This window comes from Neolamprologus brichardi, chromosome 20 (assembly GCF_056152115.1).
Source record: "Neolamprologus brichardi isolate AB-2024 chromosome 20, ASM5615211v1, whole genome shotgun sequence".
Taxonomy (NCBI): Eukaryota; Metazoa; Chordata; class Actinopteri; order Cichliformes; family Cichlidae; genus Neolamprologus; species Neolamprologus brichardi.
The window spans coordinates 18,920,129-18,943,282 of NC_142123.1; the positions used below are offsets into that span (position 1 = coordinate 18,920,129).

General features: G+C 41.5%; 1 protein-coding gene across 2 annotated transcripts; it reads left to right on the forward strand.

Annotated features, from left to right (window-relative positions):
• The first annotated feature begins 1,094 nt into the window (after nucleotides 1-1,094).
• On the forward strand, nucleotides 1,095-22,113 carry clcn6 (Cl-/H+ antiporter 6). 2 transcript variants are annotated; one of them, XM_006804277.3, is made up of 23 exons: nucleotides 1,095-1,200; nucleotides 2,814-2,870; nucleotides 3,038-3,103; nucleotides 4,367-4,432; nucleotides 4,508-4,574; nucleotides 5,062-5,168; nucleotides 5,356-5,482; nucleotides 6,036-6,103; nucleotides 6,251-6,309; nucleotides 7,792-7,924; nucleotides 8,418-8,531; nucleotides 9,594-9,760; nucleotides 11,829-11,937; nucleotides 13,824-13,953; nucleotides 14,435-14,588; nucleotides 16,043-16,199; nucleotides 16,285-16,391; nucleotides 17,322-17,508; nucleotides 18,473-18,633; nucleotides 19,977-20,133; nucleotides 20,217-20,324; nucleotides 20,411-20,536; nucleotides 20,645-22,113. In XM_006804277.3, the coding sequence occupies exons 1-23, from the start codon at nucleotides 1,126-1,128 to the stop codon at nucleotides 20,723-20,725; spliced, it is 2,583 nt and encodes an 860-aa protein (XP_006804340.1). In that variant the 5' UTR covers nucleotides 1,095-1,125; the 3' UTR covers nucleotides 20,726-22,113. The 2 variants fall into 2 exon arrangements, with proteins under 2 accessions (XP_006804340.1, XP_035769517.1); XM_035913624.2 differs by lacking the exon at nucleotides 1,095-1,200 and having other exon boundaries at nucleotides 2,385-2,870.
• Nucleotides 22,114-23,154: the final 1,041 nt, after the last annotated feature.

The window sequence follows — 23,154 nt, forward strand, 5'->3', positions numbered from 1 at the left end:
GCTGAACAGTGTTGCCAACTCCTCAGTAAGGAAAATCGCTATTGGCTGTCCTAAAAGTCGCTAGAAGTCGCTAAATGACGTCATCACCTAATTTGCATAATTGGTCATGCTAATGTAATTGTAACCTACGCTGCTGGAGAGAGAAATAACATCGTGGACGAAACATAAAGTGAGCAAAAAACGTCCTAAATGCATTTAGAATTTATTTAGAACTACAAATTAAATTTCTTTTAGCAATTATTGTTTTTTGTAACGTCACAATTCCAACCCTGCTCCTTTACCCGGGCTTGGACCGGCAAAAGTGACCCGAAATAGGCACTCTGGTGGAGTTACTTTGTGTGTGTGTGTGTGTGTGTTTATAAGTAGTTTTAAACCTGATCCACAAAACAGCATAAGAGTAAAAGAAGAACTGACTGCGTTACAGCACCTGCTGCTTGTTGAGAGTAAAAGCGATATGCGCTTTCACGTCTTTTTTTAGCGACTTTTTTTTTTAGAAAAAAAGTCGCTAGGGGTTCTGAAAACTCGCTAAATATAGCGACAAAGTCGCTAAGTTGGCAACACTGGTGCTGAAGATTTCCCATGTGAGGGAGCTGCTGGTGAAGGTGGGAGGTTACACAGTCGCTCCACCTTAAGTCACTACTGCGCAGACTCTGGCTCCAAATTTGCAAGATGGCAGCCTCCACAAGCGGGATATTTTGGCTTAATTTTTGCACAATGGTAGGAGGCGGGGTCGCGTCGTCCATGTTTTCTACAGTCAATGGTCCAGTTCTGTGTACTGTCTGTTACAGAGCAGAGACATCAAATATCCGAGGTTGGCACTTTAAGAGGAACTGTCACTTTCTAATTTTCTACGGGAAGCAAACACAACATTGTCCTCACGCGAGACTTGCGTTGTTGCGTTTACTTGTCATCGGAAATCCGCAATTCAAACTTGCTTGGAACATTATTTGTTATGAATACATTTTAAAAATGCAAAACGTTAGAATTCAGCTATAGTCAGATATATTAGGTTATTTTCTCCGTTCTTTGTTTTACATTGTTTATTCTACTGTATTTTCAAAGTCGTCTAAAACAATCTTTACTTTTTATGACAGCCCCTGAATTCAGCATGACACAACAACGAAGATGGCGTGCTGTGGAAGATGTTTTTGTTGCCAGTGTTGTTGTAGAGAGGGAGAGACACGGACCCCAGAAGAGCTGGTAAAGAAAGACGTGATAACAAGCACAGGGAGCATCATCTGCTTATGTTGTGTTTTCTTTGGGGTTCTTAGGATTTCCCCTGAGCTATTCTAAGCGCTTTATTCTGGCTGAGCTGCTCCACCCCGCTGCTCACTATGTTCTCTTGTCTTGGTTCTTTTGCAGGAAAGCGAGGAATACTTATTAATGCACATTATGAATGTATCGTAGTTAAGTCAGCTGTAATATTGCTGCTTACAGAAGAGAGAGCTTCCCGTTTTTCCGTGTGACGATATAGTCCGTGGACCAAACTCCATTTATAATTTCTTCAGATTAAGCAATCTTCTTATTTTAATCAATTTAATCTGCCTCATTTCGTATGGTTTTAATGTTTCAGTAGGTGTGGGGAGCTATTGTGCAATGCGGCGTGTTTGTCGCGTGGAAAATAACCTCTTTCTATTTATTTCCCCACATTTTGAATGTTGTGATCACACCAAGCAAAGACGTAGTCTTACAGGACCTCCGAGAAGTATACTGCGAAGGCAGTATGGACATAGCCCGGCTTTATTTGCGTTAGTTAAACATGTAACCTGGAGTTTGTGCATTTAATTGAACGCTACTCTTAAGTAAAGCTGTGTAATTCTAACGGGACAGCTTCACATGAAAGCTCTGAAACTTTCAACTACATACATTTAAAAAGTAAAGGTTACTAATCGCTGTAGTTTGTAACCACAGCAGAGTAAATGGAGTTTATTGATGGACTAGGAGACCTACTGTGGAGACAATTACCTTCCAACTGTAACTGTTCTAGTTCCACAATGTAAAACATATTTAGATCAGATTACAACCAAATATATATATATATTTTTAGATTTTCTGTATTGACAGTTTAATATATACAAATTCCAGCAACAGTGCTGCTTATGTCTTCATTTTGTGGTTTCACTGAGGCACAGCTTCACATGTTGCACATATAAAACATATTCATGTGGGGCGATCGTGGCTCAAGAGTTGGGAGTTCGCCTCGGACAGTCTCGGTCGTTGTGTCCTTGGGCAAGACACTTCACCTACCGCCTACTGGTGTTGGCCAGAAGGGCCGATGGCGCGATATGGCAGCCTTGCTTCTGTCAGTCTGCCCCAGGGCAGCTGTGGCTACAACTGTAGCTTGCCTCCACCAGTGTGTGAATGTGTGTGTATGGGTGGATGACTGGGTGTGTAAAGCACTTTGGGGTCCCTAGGGGGGACTAGTAAAAGCGCTATACAAATACAGGCCATTTACCATATTTACCATTCCATGTCTAAGATTCTGTGAACAAACTGTTGCTTCTCGCTGGTTTTAAACCAATAGTCCGAGCATCACTTCCTACAGGAACTAAGTGTGTCCAGTGTTGGATGCTTTGGATGGTGGTGCAGGAGTCGAGTGCTAATTCCACGCTCATTTCTTTGTTTATTTCCTCTATTTATTTGTTATTTATTATTTTTTCCAACATGCAGGCGCACACATTTAGCTGAACTTTTAGTAAGAAGCTTAATTTGTGGTCAAATATTCTTGTGTGTATATGTACATACATACATACATAATTATTATTGTTATTTGTTTGTTTGTGTGTTTGTTTGATTACCCCCCCTCCCCCAAGACAATCCTTGGGGAAATCCCAGATGAGGAACAGATTCTACCCAGGAAAGACTATGAGGTGAGACTTGCTGGAGAAAGCCTTCAAAGAGATATTATATTATGTGTTTAGAGCGATCATGGTGGGCTGCCTGGACCAGAAATGCCAGAGCAGATTTATTTTTTTTATTACTGGACACAATCGATGTGTGAGGCAGGAAATAGTCACACAGTGTTTTGTGTCCACAGAGCTTGGATTATGACCGCTGCATCAGTGAGCCTTATGTGGAGGTCCTGGAGGGGATGGACAACAAGGTAAGACAGGTTAACTGTGTCATCTGCTCCTGTGTGGATGACGCCTGGGCAAAGGCTGTACCTTATCAAATCAGCAACACTGTCACCAATGCACGTTTATTGTTTTACATCACATGATGAGATCACTGATAGTAGGACTTGTGCCAGCAGCTGATCTGTTAAACTGTATGTGATCTGTGTTAAAGTTGATGTTCCACAAAGCTCTGCATTTTTAGTCTTGATCAGTGTTACTAATCAGGTTTTCATATTTGTTTCCTATTTTCTAAAAGTTGTGAATGATTCATAATCAGATTAAGGAAACATTTTCTATGCAGTGTTATGTTAGAACAGGTCACGTGTGATCTGTCCACTTTATTGGGGCAGATCTCAAAATCCATAGAAATATGACTGTAACAGTAGTTTGAATCTAGAAGTCATGTGGATCATTGATGGATTTAAACTTAGACAGCATCACGATCTTTTAGCCTCCATTTAATCAAAGTTTCTGTAACATGTCACGGTCACTGCAGTGATAATAACAGTGTTCCAGGAGTTAGGAAACACAGCAGAGAACAGCACTCTCCTACAGCTGGGAGGAAGTCAGGGATGAAAGCAGCAGGGCCGTTAGGATACTGTCAGACAGTACTGCTACACATGGCCACAAGAACTTCATATCAATGAAGACTGAAGAATTACTGTGAATTATTTGTCAGCATTACATTTCCATTTACCCAGTCATAGAGATATTGATGCGACTGCCCTGGAGTGCCACTGTTACACCAAAATACCTGCAAACGTTCTAGAGCTACGTCATTGTCACCAAGCTTTATTCTTCGGCCCTACATTCGATGTATGAGGCATATACAGATGGCAGCATTTGTATACAGATCATTGAAAGTCCTGTGGGCTGTACTACGAAGCACGATTAGCATGGTTAGCTAAAGTTAGAGGAGTTTTCTGTATCACTACAGTGGCTCTTTTTACCTGCTAAACCACTATAGTAGCTTATGCTGAACACAGCCAGGTCACAGGGAGGTTCTGTTCCACGTCTCCATCACTTCTTTTATTTACAGCATTTTTAATCCAGTATAGACTCAATGCTGGGGGAATACATTTAGTATGTGGAGCTTGTGAACTCTCACTAAAACCACAGAATAAAGCACAAACTGTGCGACTGGGAACGTGTGTGTGTTATTCAGCCAACGTAGAAATGTTTTTAGACTCTTTTTAGTCTCTTATATATGAGAGAAAAAAACAGTTTTTTATTTTCTTGTCTGCCAACAGAAAGCCAAAAAATATGAGGCGGTGCATTGGATGATGGTGTTTGCGATCGGGGTCACAGTGGGCCTGGTAAGGTGCATTCTGGGTCTTCCTTTTGTTTTGCTGGATTTCAGCTGCTCAATAAGAAATGTTGCTCTCTTTCAGCTGGGCCTGTTTGTGGATTTTTTCGTACGCCTCTTCAACAAACTAAAGTTTACTGTGGTTGGTGATTGTATCCTTTAACATGGCTCTGTACGTGGAGGACGGGCAGATACCAAAGCAGCTAAATATTGGGCAGAAATGTTGTGCCTTAGAAGATCCTCGCACAGAAGGAGAGCGTTTGTAAAGTTGCACAAAATATTGCATTATTTCTTCAGAGATTGCTGACAGCTGGTGCACATTTTTATGCCCTTTTTCTTTTGTGTTTGTTTGAACATTGTCCAGAGTTGGTCCAAACAAATGTCAGGTCTATCTTTTTGTTCTAGAAGGAATTCAGGGTGCGTTCATATGATGTAGATGCTGTAATAATAGTGTGAAGTATTGTTTGGTTCATCCTGTACTGTATATGTGTGTGTTTTCATGCCTGGGTTTGATCCCTTTGCTAGTATCTGTCATATGGTTTCTATTTACTGCCTGACTCTTCATCTAAAGAGTGTTACTGTGTGTAACCACACTTTGCTTGTTGATGGTGGTGATTCTACTTTAACTGAAGCCTCCAGCTATAGAGAAGTGCAGTGACAAAGGCTGTCTGTCTTTGTCCTTGCTGGAGCTCCTGGCGTTCAACATGACCTTCGTCTTCATTGCCAGTGTACTCGTCCTCATCGAGGTAAGCATCTCAGCTGCAGCTGACAAACTCAGGAAAGAACTCCCGCTTTAACAGTTAAAGTGTGCAAACTCTGCGGTCCTTGCATTTGAGACCTGTCCAAGTTTGTTAACTGGTTGTAGCATGTTGTTTCATTCTGGTATGTTTGTGATACTAGATTACACACTGACCTGCAGTATCGTGTTTTCAGCCTGTGGCTGCAGGATCAGGGATTCCAGAAATCAAAAGTTACTTGAACGGAGTGAAGATTCCTGGAATTGTTCGACTCCGAACTTTTCTCTGCAAGGCTGCTGGAGTCCTGTTCAGTGTAGCTGGAGGTAAAGTGCATTTGACTCCCTGACATTTACTGTACCCAATAATAATATTATCAACAACCCAGGGTGGATGCACGCACGCAACCTCCTCCTCCTCCTCCCTGGTTACTACTGTTGTTTCCTTCCTGGAGGTGCAGGGTAGACTCTGTGTAGAGTTTTCATGTTCTTGGGCTTGTTTCTGAAAGTTGTGTAAAATATGGACGTCACAGATGCCCTGCAGTATTCCCTGCATGATACTTGTTAAGCATCTACTTTTGTAACCTGCAGACACCACAGGCAGTCCTGTACTCTGACAGCAAAGCACTTTATTGGAATATTTTGTAAGTTGTGATCATAACGACTTCATATGGGAGGTGCAGAATTGGGAGCAAACATAGAAGAAATATCTTTGTGCTCCCAGTGGTGTTTTAGGTTAACTAAGGCAAAACAAGATCACTAATGAGGTTTTATACTTTGAGAAAAAAGTCAAGCAGTGTCAGCTTCTGCTAACTTTAGAGCAAAATGATGAATGATGAGCCAGGGTCAGAAGGCTGATGGACTGACTCTGTGTGCTCAGGTCTCTTTGTGGGGAAGGAAGGTCCAATGATCCACAGTGGAGCCATCGTGGGAGCTGGCCTTCCTCAAGTACCCCAAAGCTTATTCTAGTTTGCTTAGTTCTAGTTGTTGTTGTTGTTTTGTGAAACATTTTGGACACTAAAAATAGCACTGGTGTTATTCTTGTGATTTGTCTGGTCGTACTTGTGGATATCAGACCTTTTCTCTCTCCATCAGTTTCAGAGCATTACTTTCAGGAAGATCAAATTTGACTTTCCCTACTTCCGCAGCGACAGGTATGTGACAGTAACGATCCTGATTCAAACTAAAGTTGGAATATGGTGTAAATGTAAATAAAAACAGAATACTAGGATTTGCTCAGTGCTGTGTGATACACAGCAGACCTTGATATCCTGAAAACCTCAGGGACCTGCTGGGGACCTACAGATGTAAATCTTTACTGATCTGTGCTGCACAATTGCCCAAAGTTAAACCAGACTCTTAAACTGGACCCTGACACTGACTGGGAGCCAGTATAACTGCTTTTGCAAGGGTGTGACATAAGTTTACTTACAAGCCTTGTAAGTGACAAACTTGCAGATTGTGGTCCGTGGCTCAGCTGCAGGAGGCGTGGAGCAGTGCGTTGGAAGAAGCTGACCGACACAGCTTCATTCAAGGAGAGTCTGTTGAGAAAAAAAACAGGGGATTAATAATCTGGATAAGATGAAACATGAGAATGATTTCTAATACAGAGCGTGGTGTGAATTCACAGCTGCGCTCTTGTCCTCCTTACTAATCCTCTGCAGTTCCTGATTCACTGACTTTGCTCCATCCGTCCTCTCTCTTCATTCCTAAGCCCCTCACAGCACTCGTATCATCTTCTCAACACACTCTCTCCAGTTGTTAGTAGATTTCAGTTGTTATTGTTAACCACACTAACCTGCTGTGCATCCTTTCCTTTCCAGCTCATTTTCTCTTTGTAGACAATCAGTACAAGTCCTGTTGTCCTTCGTTATTGTCCAGCCTCGCATCCACATCCTAACCTCGCCTGTGCTCCCGGCTGCTTTCTTCATCTCTCTGCCTAGGCCACATTTTCTTTGACTATTTCCTCATCTTTCTCTTCTGACTTCACTCACCTCTTTTCACTCTCAGTTTGTTTATGCAAACCACTTTGCATGTAATCATTAGTTACTACTAAGCTTTGACTCTTTTGCACTGCTCGTCTTGGGTCCTGTCTCCTTCCCTTCACCCCCAGCTGGTCGCTGCCCCTCCCTGAGCCTGGTTCTGCTGGAGGTTTCTTCCTGTTAAACAGGAAAAACTTACCAGGAGGCCAAGTGCTTGCTCACAGGGGATCTTCTGATTGTTGGGTTATTATAGTATCTTTACTGTACAATATAAAATGATTTGAAGCAACTGTTTTTGTGATTTGGCACTAAATAAAACAGCATTCAACACCACCCCTTTAATTTCCAGCTTCAGACTCATGATCCTGTATGACGCTGTCTTCACCTTCGCATTATTTATGTGTCCTCTCTTAAAGATTATCCCTACTCTGGTATAACAGAGACTCTCCAATATTATCAACCAGCTCTCTCTCTTTACTATACAAAGTCTATTTTTAGTTGTTCAAAGAGTTTGAATAATCTCCAAAGCACCGAATTTTCTTGTAATTTGTAGTTTACACAATGTTCCAACTTTTTGGCACAAACACTGTTACTGCCTCCTAGCAGTGTAACATGTGTGACATGTGACTGACAGTTTTCTTACCTGTTCTTCAGGGACAAGCGAGACTTTGTGTCAGCTGGTGCTGCTGCTGGAGTAGCTGCTGCCTTTGGTGCGCCAATCGGTGGCACCCTCTTCAGTCTGGAGGAGGGCTCGTCATTCTGGAACCAAGCCCTTACATGGAAAGTGGTAGGTCACCCTTTATAGTTACTTCACCACAATTTCTTTGATAAAGATGCACTGATACTTCTTTGGATATCATATTTAGGAGTTACACTGAAAAGCTATAAAATAAAAATTCATTCTATTCTTCTATTTCTATTTTACCTGCTTCATTTGTCATCAAATAACAAGAGAACAAGCTTTACTTGCTCGTCAGTCAATTGTAAAATTGAGCTCTGAAAATGTGCAAAAACGTCTTTAAACCTAAACAGTTGATGGTTTTGACCTAAAGCTGAAAGTTTGCATGACAGATTAACGTTTGCTTTGGATCAGAAGTACACCAAGAGGATGAAAGTACATGAAATTTGATCCTGTCATTTTTCCCTTATTTGCAACAACAATCTGTCTGCTTTATAGATATAGCCAGGTAGACCAGGACACAGTGCACCATCCAATCTCTCCGACCTTTACTGACCAATGAGTGTGATTAAACGTTCCTCTTGTCTATCTACTGTTTTAGCTCTTCTGTTCCATGTCGGCCACTTTTACTCTCAACTTCTTCCGTTCGGGAATCAACTTCAGCAAGTGGGGCTCCTTCCAGCTGCCTGGCCTCCTGAACTTTGGAGAGTTCAAGGTTAAGAGTTTCTTATCTTGTTATTCCATGTGGTACAAAATGTATCTTCAAAGATTATATATAGTATTGTATTTTTTATATAAAGTATGATGCTGAAATAACACACTTTAGGTCTACACAGAGACTCATTGTAGGAGCACCTGATTTGATTTGATTTGATTTGATTTGATTTTGAGGACTGCTCCAAAAGCAACATGCCAACCCTGTGGGTAGGGAAACACTGATCTGGGGTGACTAAACTTTACCATATGGTACCTATTTATGTGGTTTCTTCCTTTAAAAAGGGAGTTTTTCTTGTCGCCAAGTGCTGTTCACAGGGGCTCACGACTGTTGGATTGTAGGGCTTTACCTTACAGTATAAAGTGCCTTGAGGCACCTGTTTTTGTGAGTAGGTGATATGTAAATACAACTGACACAAATGAAGTTTGTGCAGAGCTTTCCAGTACTTGATAACAAAGTTGATGTTGAACTGATGTGACAGCTGCTGACATGACTAAAGATCTGCAGGTCATGCACCACTCAATTTATGTAACCTGGCAGCTGTGTTGAAGACGCGAATGTCGGATTTCACAGGTCTTTAGCCCAATTTTAATGATATCAGTATCAGTATAGATGTGCAGAGATTGACAGATTCTACAGAGGGAGATGTTGCAACAGTTTGCAAAGATTAGACTTTGTAGAAAAAAACTTGGAAAAAGAAGCTTGGTGATTCGTTTGCTTCCAGTTTTGACTTTTCCTTCTGTACCCACACTGATGTGGATTTTTTATCCAAGTGGCAAAATCTGTCATTCGGGAGAATACATTTTTCTCTAGTGTTTTTGCACTTTGAAAACAGCTCATGGATGTCTCCTCGTCTGCTGTTGAAACTTGCTCCATTTGTCAAAGCCTTGAGAATTTATATTTGCTGCCACTGTTTGCTTTCTCTTTAGAGCAAACACAATCCTTCTGCGGACTTGATGCCAACCTCCTGTTCAAATCATCCAAATATCAGACCCCAAATTATTATCATTAATATCAGCCTGATGTAAATCTTATTATGGTTTTATTCCTCTTGCTGACCAGTGTCCAGATGGAGACAAGAACTGCCACCTGTGGACAGCAGTGGATCTTGCCTTCTTTGTCCTGATGGGTGTGGTGGGCGGCCTTCTGGGGGCGCTCTTTAACTGCATGAACAAGAACCTGGCCAAGTATCGCATAAGACACATTCATCCTAAGGCCAAGTTTATCAGGTGAACTGTTTGACCATCTTTGATCCCATCTGTGCTTTTCATGTTCATCAGACTGTGACACTAGGAGCCGAGCAGTTTGGTGTTAGACAAACATGAACTGAAGTGAAAGGTTTTTAAAGTGATCTACTGAATTACCTGAACATTCCTGTTACATCATAGCATAAATAAGCTGTCATTTTGTTGCATGGGGTATAAAGCTGCATGCAAAGGAATGGAAGAAGTCTCACATACTGACATCTGTAGAGAAACAAACAAGGAAGCCTAGAATGGGCCATAAAGCCTAGATACGAGACCTGTGTGGCGCACACAGACTGTTCCCTGTGTGCCTGCATGGTTTCTCTCCAGGTATTCCAGTTTTCTCTCACAGTCCGTGCAGCATGTGTAATAGAGTCATTGTTCAGTCTAATTTGACCATGCATCAGCAAGTGGATAGAATAAAACTCTGTATGAATGTATGATTAGATGTAAAGTGGACAAGATAATATATCGTCTGAAGCACTTGGTCACATGGTCAGTAAGACTAGAAAAGTGCTTTATAAGTACCAGTACAATGATCTCCATGGTAACGTATACAAAAACCTGGAAAGTAGAGCAGGGCGATTTGACCAAAAATATTTATCACGATATACATTTGAAAATTTGCGATAACGATTTAACTGACGATATAATTGATGTGAGACAAAATACTTTACAACTCCACAACTTTATTAGTGCAAAAAACCCCATCAATGTATTTTCACTTAAACAAACAGCTGTTTTTTATGCGCATTAAAGTTATATAAAAATTTAACAGTGCAAATGCAAATTCCTCGCTAACAGTTTAACCAAAAGGCATTTCCAGTGGAAATTGGCCGACATATCCTCAGCATAACCATGTATAATATCCACAAAACTTAAAAAGAGGTTATACACACACAATACGATAATATTATGTTGAAGCACAGTACGTATCACTCCGCGAGGCTCCTGCCTACGATAGCCGTAATGCTCCGACAATCCATCAAGCGGTGTGGGTTCATAGCTTAGCAAAGTCGTACTAAAACATTTGACAGATTTTCGAGCACAGTTTACCACATAAAATCGTTTCGAGGTCAGTAAACACAACCAGAGTTCATACATAAGGCACACGGGATTATAAGGGGCACTGTCGATTTTTCAGAAAAATCAAAGGATTGATTTTAAATGTGCCGTATTTTCCAAAAAATACGGTAATAACGACGGCCCGCTAGCATGCTCTACCAAAAATAGTGCTTTGTTGTGTATCTGACGGACAAAAACTAAACCAGTTCTACACCACTGAAGTTGCAGCATTTTTTAAAACCAATTCTGGTTCGTCTGTTTCATTCAACGATCCGCTTTCGCTCTTCTCATTCTCTGTCGGTGCCATGCTTTTTCCGCCATGTGCGTATGAAAACAAAGGCACTGCGCATGCGCGTTTTACCCATATTCTATCGCGATATTTCATTTTCTTATCGTTGCCCAATATTATACCGGTATTACCGTGAACGGTATGATATGGCCCAGCCCTACTGGAAAGTCACAAACCGCTCTGTTCACTATGGAAAGTAACTGAGTTGTGTTTAGAAACTCCTTCTGGTGATCCATGTTATGTATGAGGACCAGGAACATGCAGAACGTGTCTGTAAACATTTGGACCAAAGATTTCACTGTTGTTTCACTGCCACAGTGGTTAGAGTGACACTGCCCTCAAAGCTGTGACACATCCACATTTTCCACTGGCAAATACATTTCTGCTCTCAGTAGAAGCTGGCACAGATATGTCAGACTCAAACGAGCTTCGTCTCCTTTACAAACAGCACTGTTAGTAATGAATGAGCTCCCGTCCCACTTTTCTATCATTTGTTTAAATAGATTCTTCCCTAAAATCTGCGCACTGAGAGAAAGATGATGTATTCTGCTGAATAAATTAACGAGGCGCTCCTTTTAATTGATAATTTTACAATCAGTTACTGTAATTGTGTTTCTTTTTATAAAGGTGCAAACTGTCGTTAAATATGTGTCTAACTTTGTAACCAGAGGATAATAAACGATTCTTCTACTGTTCCAGAGTTTTAGAGAGTCTGCTGGTTACCATGGTGACAACGATTGTGATTTTTGCGGCTTCCATGCTGGGTGAATGTCGTGACCTGTCCACTCCCACAGCTCACAACACCACGGTAAGAATTTTAATAATCTTTGCATTACTGAACAAAAACACCACAGGTGTGTTTTCACTGGTCTAAACTTTAAACGTATGTTATGATTACTGTGATATTTTAGCTTCAAATGCTCTTTAAGATATATTTGTGTGAAAAACAATCTGTCAGCCCACTTTCAGGCCTTTTTTTTCCTCAGCTTGAAATCTGTCACACCGTTTGAATGTGAATAATTCAGAAACTATTAATGACAAAAGCCTGAAATTTCCATGAGCCTTTCTTACCATTAAAATGAACCAGGATCTGTAATCTGGGGCCGATGTATCAAAAAGACACTGGCTAATTAAAATATGAAAACTAATTCAAGAAGTCTGGCAAAGTTAGCATTAAACTGCATGCCAGTTTTTATTTAATATTGTACTGACAACGTCTTAATGGTGCATAGTTAAATTTACTTTACATTTCAATGTTCTTGCTGGATTGAGCAAATATGAAAAGTTGTACCACAAAAACAAAAATAAGACTGTCCTGTTCAAACAGAGCAGGATTCTTGAGTTTTCAGATGGTTTGCTAACAGAAAATACTTTAGTTCAATATGTTTTCCTTTTTCATTCCATCTGTAATCATCAAAGTTTCAGAATATTTTCTGCTTAACCATCTTTGGTTTACTTAAATATTTATGAACATGTACCGTGAATACCATCTTCAATTCATTGGCCAGCATGGTAAATGGACTGGTTCTTATGGCACTGGTCTACTCTGCTGGAGCATGTAAGTGCTTTCTATCTAAAAGTCTCACACATTCATCAGAGAGTATCTTGGCCCAGGATATTTGGCATGCAGACAGGGATCAAAGCTCTGATTAGTAGGTGACCTGCTCTACCTCCTGAGCTGATGCCACCCAGATATGGTACTTACAGCTATTTCTCCCTGAAAGAGTCCTTGTAGTTAAGCTTACAGTTCCCTGTGAGGATCGTGCTGGAAGAAGCAAACAAATGCAAACATCCAAAGTACCGAGAACTCGTAGATCAGTGCCGGTGGAGAGGCTGAGAACATGTGAGTGAGTGACTACAAGTCCATAGAAGCGGGATCCCGAGGTTTTCCTGCCTGCTCCCTGTGTACGACCTACGACCTTTCTTGGACTACAAGTGTTTCTACCATTAAAATAAATGAGGATCTGCAATTTGGCACAGATGCATCACAAAATATGAGTATTGGCCCACTAAAATATGGAAATTATTTCAAGCTGTCTGGTAAAGACCCATACAGTATTAAACTTCACATTTTAATCAGTGATGATGTCTGAATGATATATAAGCATATAATTTTTTTATTTATATGTTTAAACTTTAAATCATAAAAGTTTTATACAAATTAGGTGGTCAAGCAGAACATCTCCTAAAAACGTGCTGATTTATGATGGAATGATATATTAAAAATGACAACACAGTATTTAAGCTGTTATTAGACTCAGTTGGCTTCTGTCAAAATGTAAAAGAACCCACCCACCACTTTAATCACACTCTAGATCTTGTTTTAACATATGGCATAGAAACTGAACATTTAACAGTGTTTCCTGAAAACCCTCTCCTGTCTGATCATTTCTTGATAACATTTACATTTACAATAATTGATTACGCAGCAGTGGAGAGTGGACTTTATCAAAGTAGATGTCTTTCTGAAAGCGCTGTGACTAAGTTTAAGAATATAATCCAGCCACTGTTATCATCTTCAATGCCCTGTACCAACACAGAGCAGAGCAGCTATCTGAACGCTACCCCAACAGAGGTCGATCATCTTGTTAATAATTTTACCTTCTCACTACATACGACTCTGGATACTGTAGCTCCGGTGAAAAATAGAGCCTCACTATGTGACCATGTTAACCTGTGACGTATGTTTTTTAGCTGGCTGGCAGTGAGGACATCAACTCAACCATTCGACAGTTCTTCTGCTCAAACAAGACCTACAATGACATGGCAACACTGTTCTTCAACCCACAGGAGGCAGCCATCCACCAGCTCTTCCATCAGGATGGTTAGATGAGTTCACACATGATTCATTCCATGCATTACTCATATACCCCGTACAGTGAAGTGACATTTTAGGCCATTTGTCAAAAATCAAGTTCATTTCTATCAATAAACAAACTATTATACGGAGTTGTAGTTTTCCATTCACTCTGCTCACTGAGGCTTCTGAGGTCAGACTGGAATCAATCTTCATTTTGTTTGGATCTTTATACAGTCATTGATTAAATGTGCCCACTAATATTTCCTAAATCCTTCAGACCACGTCTTTACGTTCTCCAGCACCACAACAATGCAGTTTGAAAAAGAAAATCTGTTTTATTTTATGGTGTATGTACACTTTGAATGAAATAAATGTGTGTTGTCTTTAGTGATGCTTAGCCTTTCATGACTCAGTGTCGTAATCTCTTCTCTCTTCAGTAAATTTAATGCTTACATATATATAATAATGCTCATATTTAATGCTTGTTTCTAACTCTCCCCCTCAGGTACCTTCAGCCCTGTGACTCTGTCAGTGTTCTTCTTCTTATACTTCCTGCTGGCCTGTTGGACATATGGTGTGTCTGTCCCCAGTGGCCTTTTTGTCCCCTCACTGCTGTGTGGGGCAGCTTTTGGACGCTTGGTTGCCAACGTCCTCAAAGTGTAAGAACTAATTAGAATATGCTCTTTCTCACTTTTTCTCTGTCACAGCCTCTTGTTGAGCTGAACTGAGAGCAGTCACTGTTGATACAAGCACGTTTTTCTGCTCAAGTGTTTTCTATCTAAGGCTACGTTCACACTGCAGGTGAAAGCGCATCAAATCTGACTTTTTTGACCCTATCCGACCCATATCCCATCATGGTATGACAGTGTGAACAGCACAAATCCGATATTTCAAATCCGATCTGGGTCACTTTCATATGTGGTACTGAATCCGATACATATCTGATGTTTTAGAAAGCGAGGCTGTTTGAATGGTCATGTTGCATTAAATCCGTCTTTTACGTGTCTGACACAAGACAGACGCCAATTATCAACTCCGGAGAAGACAAACGAGAAAGCATGGTGGCCATTGTTAAAGCACGGCTCTCTGTTTTCTCAGTGTCCTTCTTTCTCTAATTAATTTGTCAAAATTCTGTCGGTTACGACTGTGCAGAAATTGATAGACTGCTGCAACAACACCTACTCGCTCTGTAGCCGCCATTTTTACTTCCGTAAACAGAGCACGTTGTCTGTGACGTCTTCTTTTGAGCATGCGGCCGCTTTGAGGGCCATGAACCGTTCACACTAGAGCGCATTTGCTGTCACATTTTATTTGTAGTGTGAACAAGCAGACAAAAAAAAATCGGATTTGATCAAAAAGTCGGAATTGAGCATTAAGACCTGCAGTGTGAACGTAGCCTAACATTCACATCTATGGGTGGATGCAACAGAGAGCACCTTGGGGTTAGTGTATTGCCCAAGGATATTTAGCAGGTGTGATATTTAGGTATCAAACCGCCCAGCTTCCAGTTAGTTGATGACCCTACACTTTATATTAATATAACCCCAGCCTAAGACAGCCAGAGAATACCATAGAAGTAACTCCTTGTTCCTCACTCCCAGTGCTGTGGCAAGATTTGCACTCCAAACATTTTGGTGTATTTTCCACTTACAAAAGGTCAGGGTGGGTGCAGCTGAAACTCAAAGTGTTCTCAGGGAAATTACCCCAAAAATAAACAAAAGCAATGCAGGAGTCTTACATCATTCGCTAACAGAAACAGGAGAAATGTGTTTACCAGGGCTATTTGTAGAGAACTGACAGTACATACAAAGCTGTTAATCCAGCTCTTCTAGATTCAGACATTTCTTGATTCAGAAACACGACACAATCTGTCTGGGAGTCAGGAAGAAGGTGGAGCCAAACTGGTCTGGATGGGTACCAATTAAAAGGTGGTGCATCCAGTCTCCAACAAGCTGCCACCTACAGCTTACATGATAGAAAAGACTGAACAAAATGAACAGACATTATCGACCTTATCAGAGTAAAAACAAAGCAAACTGGGTCGTAACACTTTCAGTTGTCACATTCTCTCAAAGTGGTTATACTGGTTCTTAATGAGTCTGTCCTCTGTTAGGAAACTGGGAATGGACATCTACTCAGGAACCTTTGCTCTCATTGGAGCTGCTGCCTTCCTTGGAGGTGTGGTCAGAATGACCATCAGCCTCACTGTCATCCTCATTGAATCCACCAATGAAATCACATACGGGCTGCCCATCATGATTACGCTAATGGTACACAACCATGTGTTTCTGCACTTTGCACTGTTCGCCACTGTGACCTGAGTTCATGTGCAAATTGTTTTGTGTTGACTGTCAGGTTGCCAAGTGGACTGGCGATTTCTTCAACAAGGGCATCTATGATATACACATCCAGCTGAGAGGAGTGCCTCTGCTCGAGTGGGAGACTGAGGTAGAGATGGACAGGTAAGAATTGTTGTTGGCAACAAAAATGGACAGTTGGCCCTTGTGGTGGATGAACTGTGTTGTCAGCATTGTCAGTAGGCGTTGGTATCCCTCCTTAGCCCAGAGCAGTTCAACTCTCAGATCAATGCAGCTGCCACACTCAAGTATCTATTCGTTTTTTTTCTTCTGTTGCCTACATCATTGAACTTCTACAGCCTTATGGGCTCAGTCCGGCCAAACCCCATGGGCTAAAGCCCACCCACCAGGCACTCTCCATCGAGCCACCTCCCCAGGCCTGACTCGAGGGTGTGGCCCCAGTAATCCTGTCCCGGGGAGGGTACAAAGGTCCATTGTTCTTTCTTCAGTAAGGGGTCAGTTGAATCACTCTTTCTGGCTCCTCACCCAGGAGACCTTGGGAGACCCTACCAAGGGGCAAAACAAGAGCCTCCTCACCCTAGCATCACTGGAGCACACAAACCCCTCCACCATGGTAGGGTAGGTGAAGGGTTAAGGTGGAAATGAGAAAAATGAGGTGGTTTATGACAAGACTTAATATTGCAGAGCTGATCTGTCAGAGGATTTGTTGTTGGCTTTCATTGGTGAATACACGCCTCAAACTGTTTAGATGCTTGAGATTTTTGCAAATAGTTCAAGAAAACTGTCATTATGTGTTACTGTACGTAGAATTTTTGAGGTGAAAAATGAATTTAGTCCATTTTGGTGAAAGGCTGAAGCAGTGTCAAAGCTTCCTCGATGCACTTCATCAAAAAGACAGCAGTCAGTCTCAGCATTAGCATGAGAGGCTCTGTCTCGTTTTCTGCCTTTACAAATTCTAGGAACCCCATAATAAGCCTGCAGTGTGAGGGTGAGGTTAAAAACCCAAACTGTCTGATTCGAGCATGGCCGCTCTTCCTGTGGACTCAGGTTGTCTTTATCTCTCATTTCTTCAAGGCTGACAGCCAGTGATATCATGGAGACCAACTTGACTTATGTGTACCCCCACACCCGAGTCCAGTCTCTAGTCAGCATTCTGCGCACCACGGTCTACCATGCCTTTCCCGTAGTTACTGAAAACCGTCAGAATGAGAGGGATTTCATGAAGGGCAACATCCTGATCAGCAACAATATCCACTTCAAGGTATGTCCTGCTCTTTTACAGATCTCAAGCTCAAGCTTCCCGTCCAAATGGAGGTGATTAAGGCTCCCCCCACCAGGGGCAGCGGGCAGCAGTGACTTTGAAACATTTCTTTAGTGACGCTGTAGCCCCTCCAGCAATGTCCTTCAGGTTGCTTCTGCTTTTTTCTTCGTTTTTTCTAATTCCTCGTTGCTCGTCCCATAATATAGTTTTGATACAGACACGTCATCGATTTAACAAAGAGCATTCAGACTTTTACAGTAGTCAGTAATTTATATAATTCTGAAAAGAATGTGGATTTGTTTCCCTTCCAAGATTAAGAATTAAACAACAGTAGAAACTATGATTGATTTGGTCAGCTCTATTTTGCCGTGTCATTCATGCAAATTGATCCTCACAGTGTAAACCTTAGGTGTATCAGTCTGTCCAGTAAGGAAGCAGAAACCAACATGCATCAGTTTCATCCGCTTGGGTGCAAATGAAAGTGTGAACATGAGGAGAACGGGGAGCCACCGGTGGTCTCCACATATGTATGTGCAGCCTGAGTGTGTCTGCAGTGCACTTGTTGTCGCTTGTGAAGCAGATCAAATGGATTCATACGGTTTGTGCTTCCTAACAGGTCAGACTGTGATGATCGAGTTTTCTGTCACTGGTTCTATCATTTTGATGGTCTGTGTTGAAGTAGTGTTTAACAAAACCTAGAGGCAGCAGGAAATGTTACTGAACTAAATAAAGTATAAAAACCAAAGTAACATCAGTTACCGAGCTTGTATTTTTGTCTCCAGGGAGAATCAGTGGGTTTGAAAGTGAGAGCCCATAGATTTGGCTCTGTAGTGAGCAAAGCTTTGCAATATGTTGATGTGCAGATAATTATTTAAGAATTTCATGTTTCTTTATTTTTGGATGACATCATTGTTGTGGTTTTTGAAGGCTGTGTTTTATTCTAAACCTTGACTGTTACATGTAGAAATCCAGTGTTGTGTCACGTGCGGGCGAACAGCGACGGCGCTGCCAGTCCATGAAGTCGTACCCATCGAGCGAGCTGAGGAATGTTTGCGATGAGCAAAGTGCTGCAGTCGAACCTTCAGAAGAGGGAGAAGACCTGCTGCAGCAGATGTTAGAGAGGAGGTAGGCCAGATAAACACATCCAGACAGTCTCTGAAGTTTTACCTCTAAATTTGATCTCAGTGGATTTTAAATCAAACAATCAAGTTGTGATTAAAGTGCAGACATCAAGCTCTAATTCAGGATGTCTGATAACAATACGGCAGTAACTATTAATACTTAGACATTTATAGTTTCAGAGGGCCAGAAGTAATTAGACAGTTGACTGGCAAGCACTCGGCCTAGTGTAGCATAGCAATAACCGAGTTCAGGGTCACCTGATCCAGCCCTAACTATGTGTTTTATGAAAAAGGAACGTTTTTAGACTAATCTTAAAAGTACAGACAGTGTCTGTGTCCCAAATAAAAACTGGGAGATCCTTAGACGAGGGGCTTGAAAGCTGAAACCTGGATAAAATGGGGCCTAATTATTTAAGGTTTTGTATTTGGTAAATGGACCGAAAACACAAACATTTATACTGGAGTTGGTCAGGCTTAGCATCTTGTACAAGGTATGTATTTGTCATGCAGACTGGTGCAGCCAGGGAATCAAACCACCTCCCGATTAGGAGATGACCCGCTGAGCTACAGCTACAGCCACCCCTTGAGAGGAACGATTTAAAATTCAGAGAAGTTTGAATGTTACAGATTTGATTACAATCTCTTGTCATCATCAGTGTCAGAGGTTTGTTTTTTGGTTTTTGAAGTTTGTCCGAAATAATTCTTTAGACCAAGAGGAGGCAGTATAACCAAGGGGACTCAGAAGCAGCGCTCAGGAGCAGGGGTGGGAACTCCAGGGGCCGCTGTCCTGCAGGTTTTAGATGTGTCAGCTAATTTAACCCTCTCAGGCTCAAATTAAGTTTTTGTTGCTAATGCACAAAAGAATACCTGCAGTGGTACTTCTGAGTAAAAAAAAACTCATAAAATATGTATGTGGGGTAATCAGGTTGTTAGCTTTTAACTGTTGCAAATCTGCAACGCCTGCCTTGAGAGGGTTAAATGGCTAAATTACCTCCTCAACAAGTCCTGAAGTTCTCCAGAGGCCTGGTAATGAACTGAACATTTGATTCAGGTGTGTTGAACCAGGGTGATACCCAAAACCTGCAAGACACCGGCCCTCAAGGCCTGGAGTTCCCACCCCTGCTCCAGACAGATGACAAATGACCAGAGAAGCTGATGTCAAATGGCATAGTATAAAGAGTTGAACTCCTAATATTTACCACAAGTTTTTGAATTTACTCCTGATGCTGTCAGTGCACATAGTAACTACAGGTATTTGTAACACTGCCTTTCATTCTGTCTGTGTTTTCTTTGTGGTGCATAATAACTGCAAATAAATCTGGCACTCCTGTGATTTCTGTGCTGCAGGCATGCTCCCTACCCTAACCTGTACCCAGACCAGTCTCCCAGTGAGGAGTGGACCATGGAGGAGCGCTTCAGGCCGCTAACCTTTCACGGTCTCATCCTTCGCTCCCAGCTGGTCAACCTGCTCATACGAGGGGTGTGCTACGCCGAGAACCAGTCGGTCAGTAATTGACACACATGTGTAGATAATAAATGAGATGACTTTTTCTTATACGAGCAGTTTCTCTGTACCCTCTGATGCAGAGCACCAATCAGCCTAGGTTGTCGTATGCAGAGATGACTGAAGATTACCCACGCTACCCTGACATCCATGACCTCGATCTCACCCTGCTCAGCCCTCGCATGATAGTGGTACGTTCGATTTACCCGACTGAGACAGAAAATAATCAAGCAGAAAATTACGATTCATTAACAGGCCGTCCTTTCTGTGTACCCAGGATGTCACCCCCTACATGAACCCGTGTCCCTACACTGTTTCACCCAATGCCCGCATCTCCCAGGTGTTTAACCTCTTCAGGACTATGGGCCTGCGACACTTACCCGTGGTTAATGCTGTTGGAGAAGTAAGTGATCTGGGCTTTCATGCCTCTAGTACACGTGTGAGGAAGCCACAGAGTTGTTGTGTTATGTTGTCCTCACCAACTCAACTCTCTCTTTTTTTTTTTTTTTAGATTGTGGGAATAATCACACGACACAATTTAACCCACGAGTTCCTGGTGGCCAAACTGCGACAGCACTACATCACCATTTGACCCAGCTGCCTCCCCCTCAAACCTCCTTCCTCCATCCCTGATAGCGTTCTGACACACACACATGCACATACATTCTCTGTACAGTAGGGGGCGTCGTTATCCAGGTAACGAAACCTTTCAGCTGTCAATCACTGCAGTCTTTTTGGTCTTTTCAGTCCAACCTCCAGTGTGCTAACACACACAATAAACCATAAACCACAGATATTGATGCTGATTATTCAAGAACACTTGCTGTGCATTCAAGCTGTGAGCCGCAGAGAGTCATCCTGCCATCTGATGAAACAGCTGCAGAATGATTGATAGCATTAAAAGCATTACACACGTTAATGCGAGATTCTCACTAGTATTCCGATAATTCTCAAGGACATTATGTGTTCCCAGAGGAGGCACAGGTCCATGCACGTCCACCTTCCTACAAATATTTAACTCTAGAAGTGACGGCAAGGATTTTTCTGTCATATATAAACATGAAGCAGCTTGTTAATCTGTCGTCAGTACATTTGGTGAACATTGTATCATCTTAATTTGTCTTTTGTTTTGCTGAGCTTCCAATGTGTCTCCACTGGTTAAAGAGTTTATACTAAAAAGAGGGTTCTCCCTTTACAGTACTAGAGAGAGAACCCCAACAGTCAGCAGCAGCAATGGTAAGAAGGAAGAGCCCCCTTTAAACGGGAGAGATCTCCATCTGGTTTGAGGGGGAAACCAACCGAACAGCTCTTAGACAGAAGGAAGATCTGCATCTTATAATAAATTCAAACTAGCATGTCCGTCTCACTCTAATCATCTAAAAGCAGCAGCGGCTTCAGTGTGTTGCTGATTGTTTTTCTCGCAGTTTGACGCACAGGACACAACAAACTTCCAAAATGAAATGTCATCTACTGAGGATTCCCGAATGGCTTCATGACTGAATTTTGCTTTTGATGTTTTGATTTTGCTTTATCACTATAGCACTTTTATTTTTGTCTGTATATTATTTGAATCTTTGTGATGAACTGGATATGTGCACTAAAAGCAGGCGGATGTCCCCACGGTCTGACACTAACCCAGAGTTCAGCAGTAACGTTGTGACCTTGTTGCACATGCCGTACTGTAACATTTGTAACCACTTGAGCTGTCTGTAAATCCATGTTTGCGTTCACTGAGTTCAGTGTTGGACTTGTGAGGGCTGTGATGATCAGGTTTCACTGACCAACGTGTTATGTCATTTAAATTTTTTTTTAATGCAGAGCCATATTTTAGAAAAACAAATGTCTATTATGTATTTTGTTTCTCATGCTATTACTTTTTTCAACAATATGTTTCTAATCTGATTTTCCGGTACATCATTTCACTGTCATTCCTAAAAGGGACTAAAGATGTGAGTAAAGGCAAGTCAAAGAGGTGAAATTCCTTTATGTGTATGGTTATTTTATTATTGGCAAGCACAACAGCACACGTGTACGTCAAACATTTCTTATTTTAGTGTAGCCTCTGTGCTGTGGTTTATTTTTTATACAGTTTTATCTTTATGATTTACTGACTCTAGTCTGAACCGCTCACTGATGGGCCGAGGCTGTCCTGGATCGTTGTCACATACTAGAGAACGCGCAACGTAAAACCATTCTTATGTTGCCCTCCGTTCTATTACTTCATTGCGGCTTAAATAAAGATCCTTGTTTTGTGTGTTTGTGTTTGTTTAGGTTTGGTTTAAATAAGATGTACGGTCCTTCCTTTCTGAAAGCATTGGGGCGGTGTGTAAAACAGAATGTAGTGATTAGCAATAAAGGCATCGTTTATTCAAAACAGAATAAAATCAGAGTTTAAAGTGAGGAAATGTACCATGATGGCAGCAACACGTCTCACTGGAATCAGAACGTTTACTGCCGTGAAGCATCTTCTCTTGTTTTCATTTTTTTAGTTCATCTTGTTTCACATTGTGCCAGCTGTCTTTAATTAGTGAAATATCTGCATTGCAGCCAGGCAATTTCAACACTTTTGTACTATTGTACTACGAAGCCATGCTGTTATAATAGATGCAGTGTTCCATGTAGTTCAGTTCAATTCTATTTATATGCCACCAAATCACAACAACAGTTGCCTCAGGAAGCTTTATGTTGTGAAGTAAAGACCCAACAATCAAACATCCCCCTTGGAGCAAGCACTTGGCAACAGTGGGAAAGAAAAACTCTGTTTCAGCATGAGAAAACCTCCAATATGCAGACAGTTTATGGAAGTGAACTTTATGCTATGGACAACAATGCAAAGTGGGGATGAAATGTGGTTTTACAGTAACATTTGTAGTGCAGAGAACTAACATGGTCCAAATAGAGCTTTGTATTTTGCCTGACAAGCAGTCCTTAAACGGTACCGTTGTTTTTGTTGTAAAATATGCGTGGTTTCTTATTCTCATGTTCACTTTGGGATCTAAATGGGTAAATCATTTTATTCAG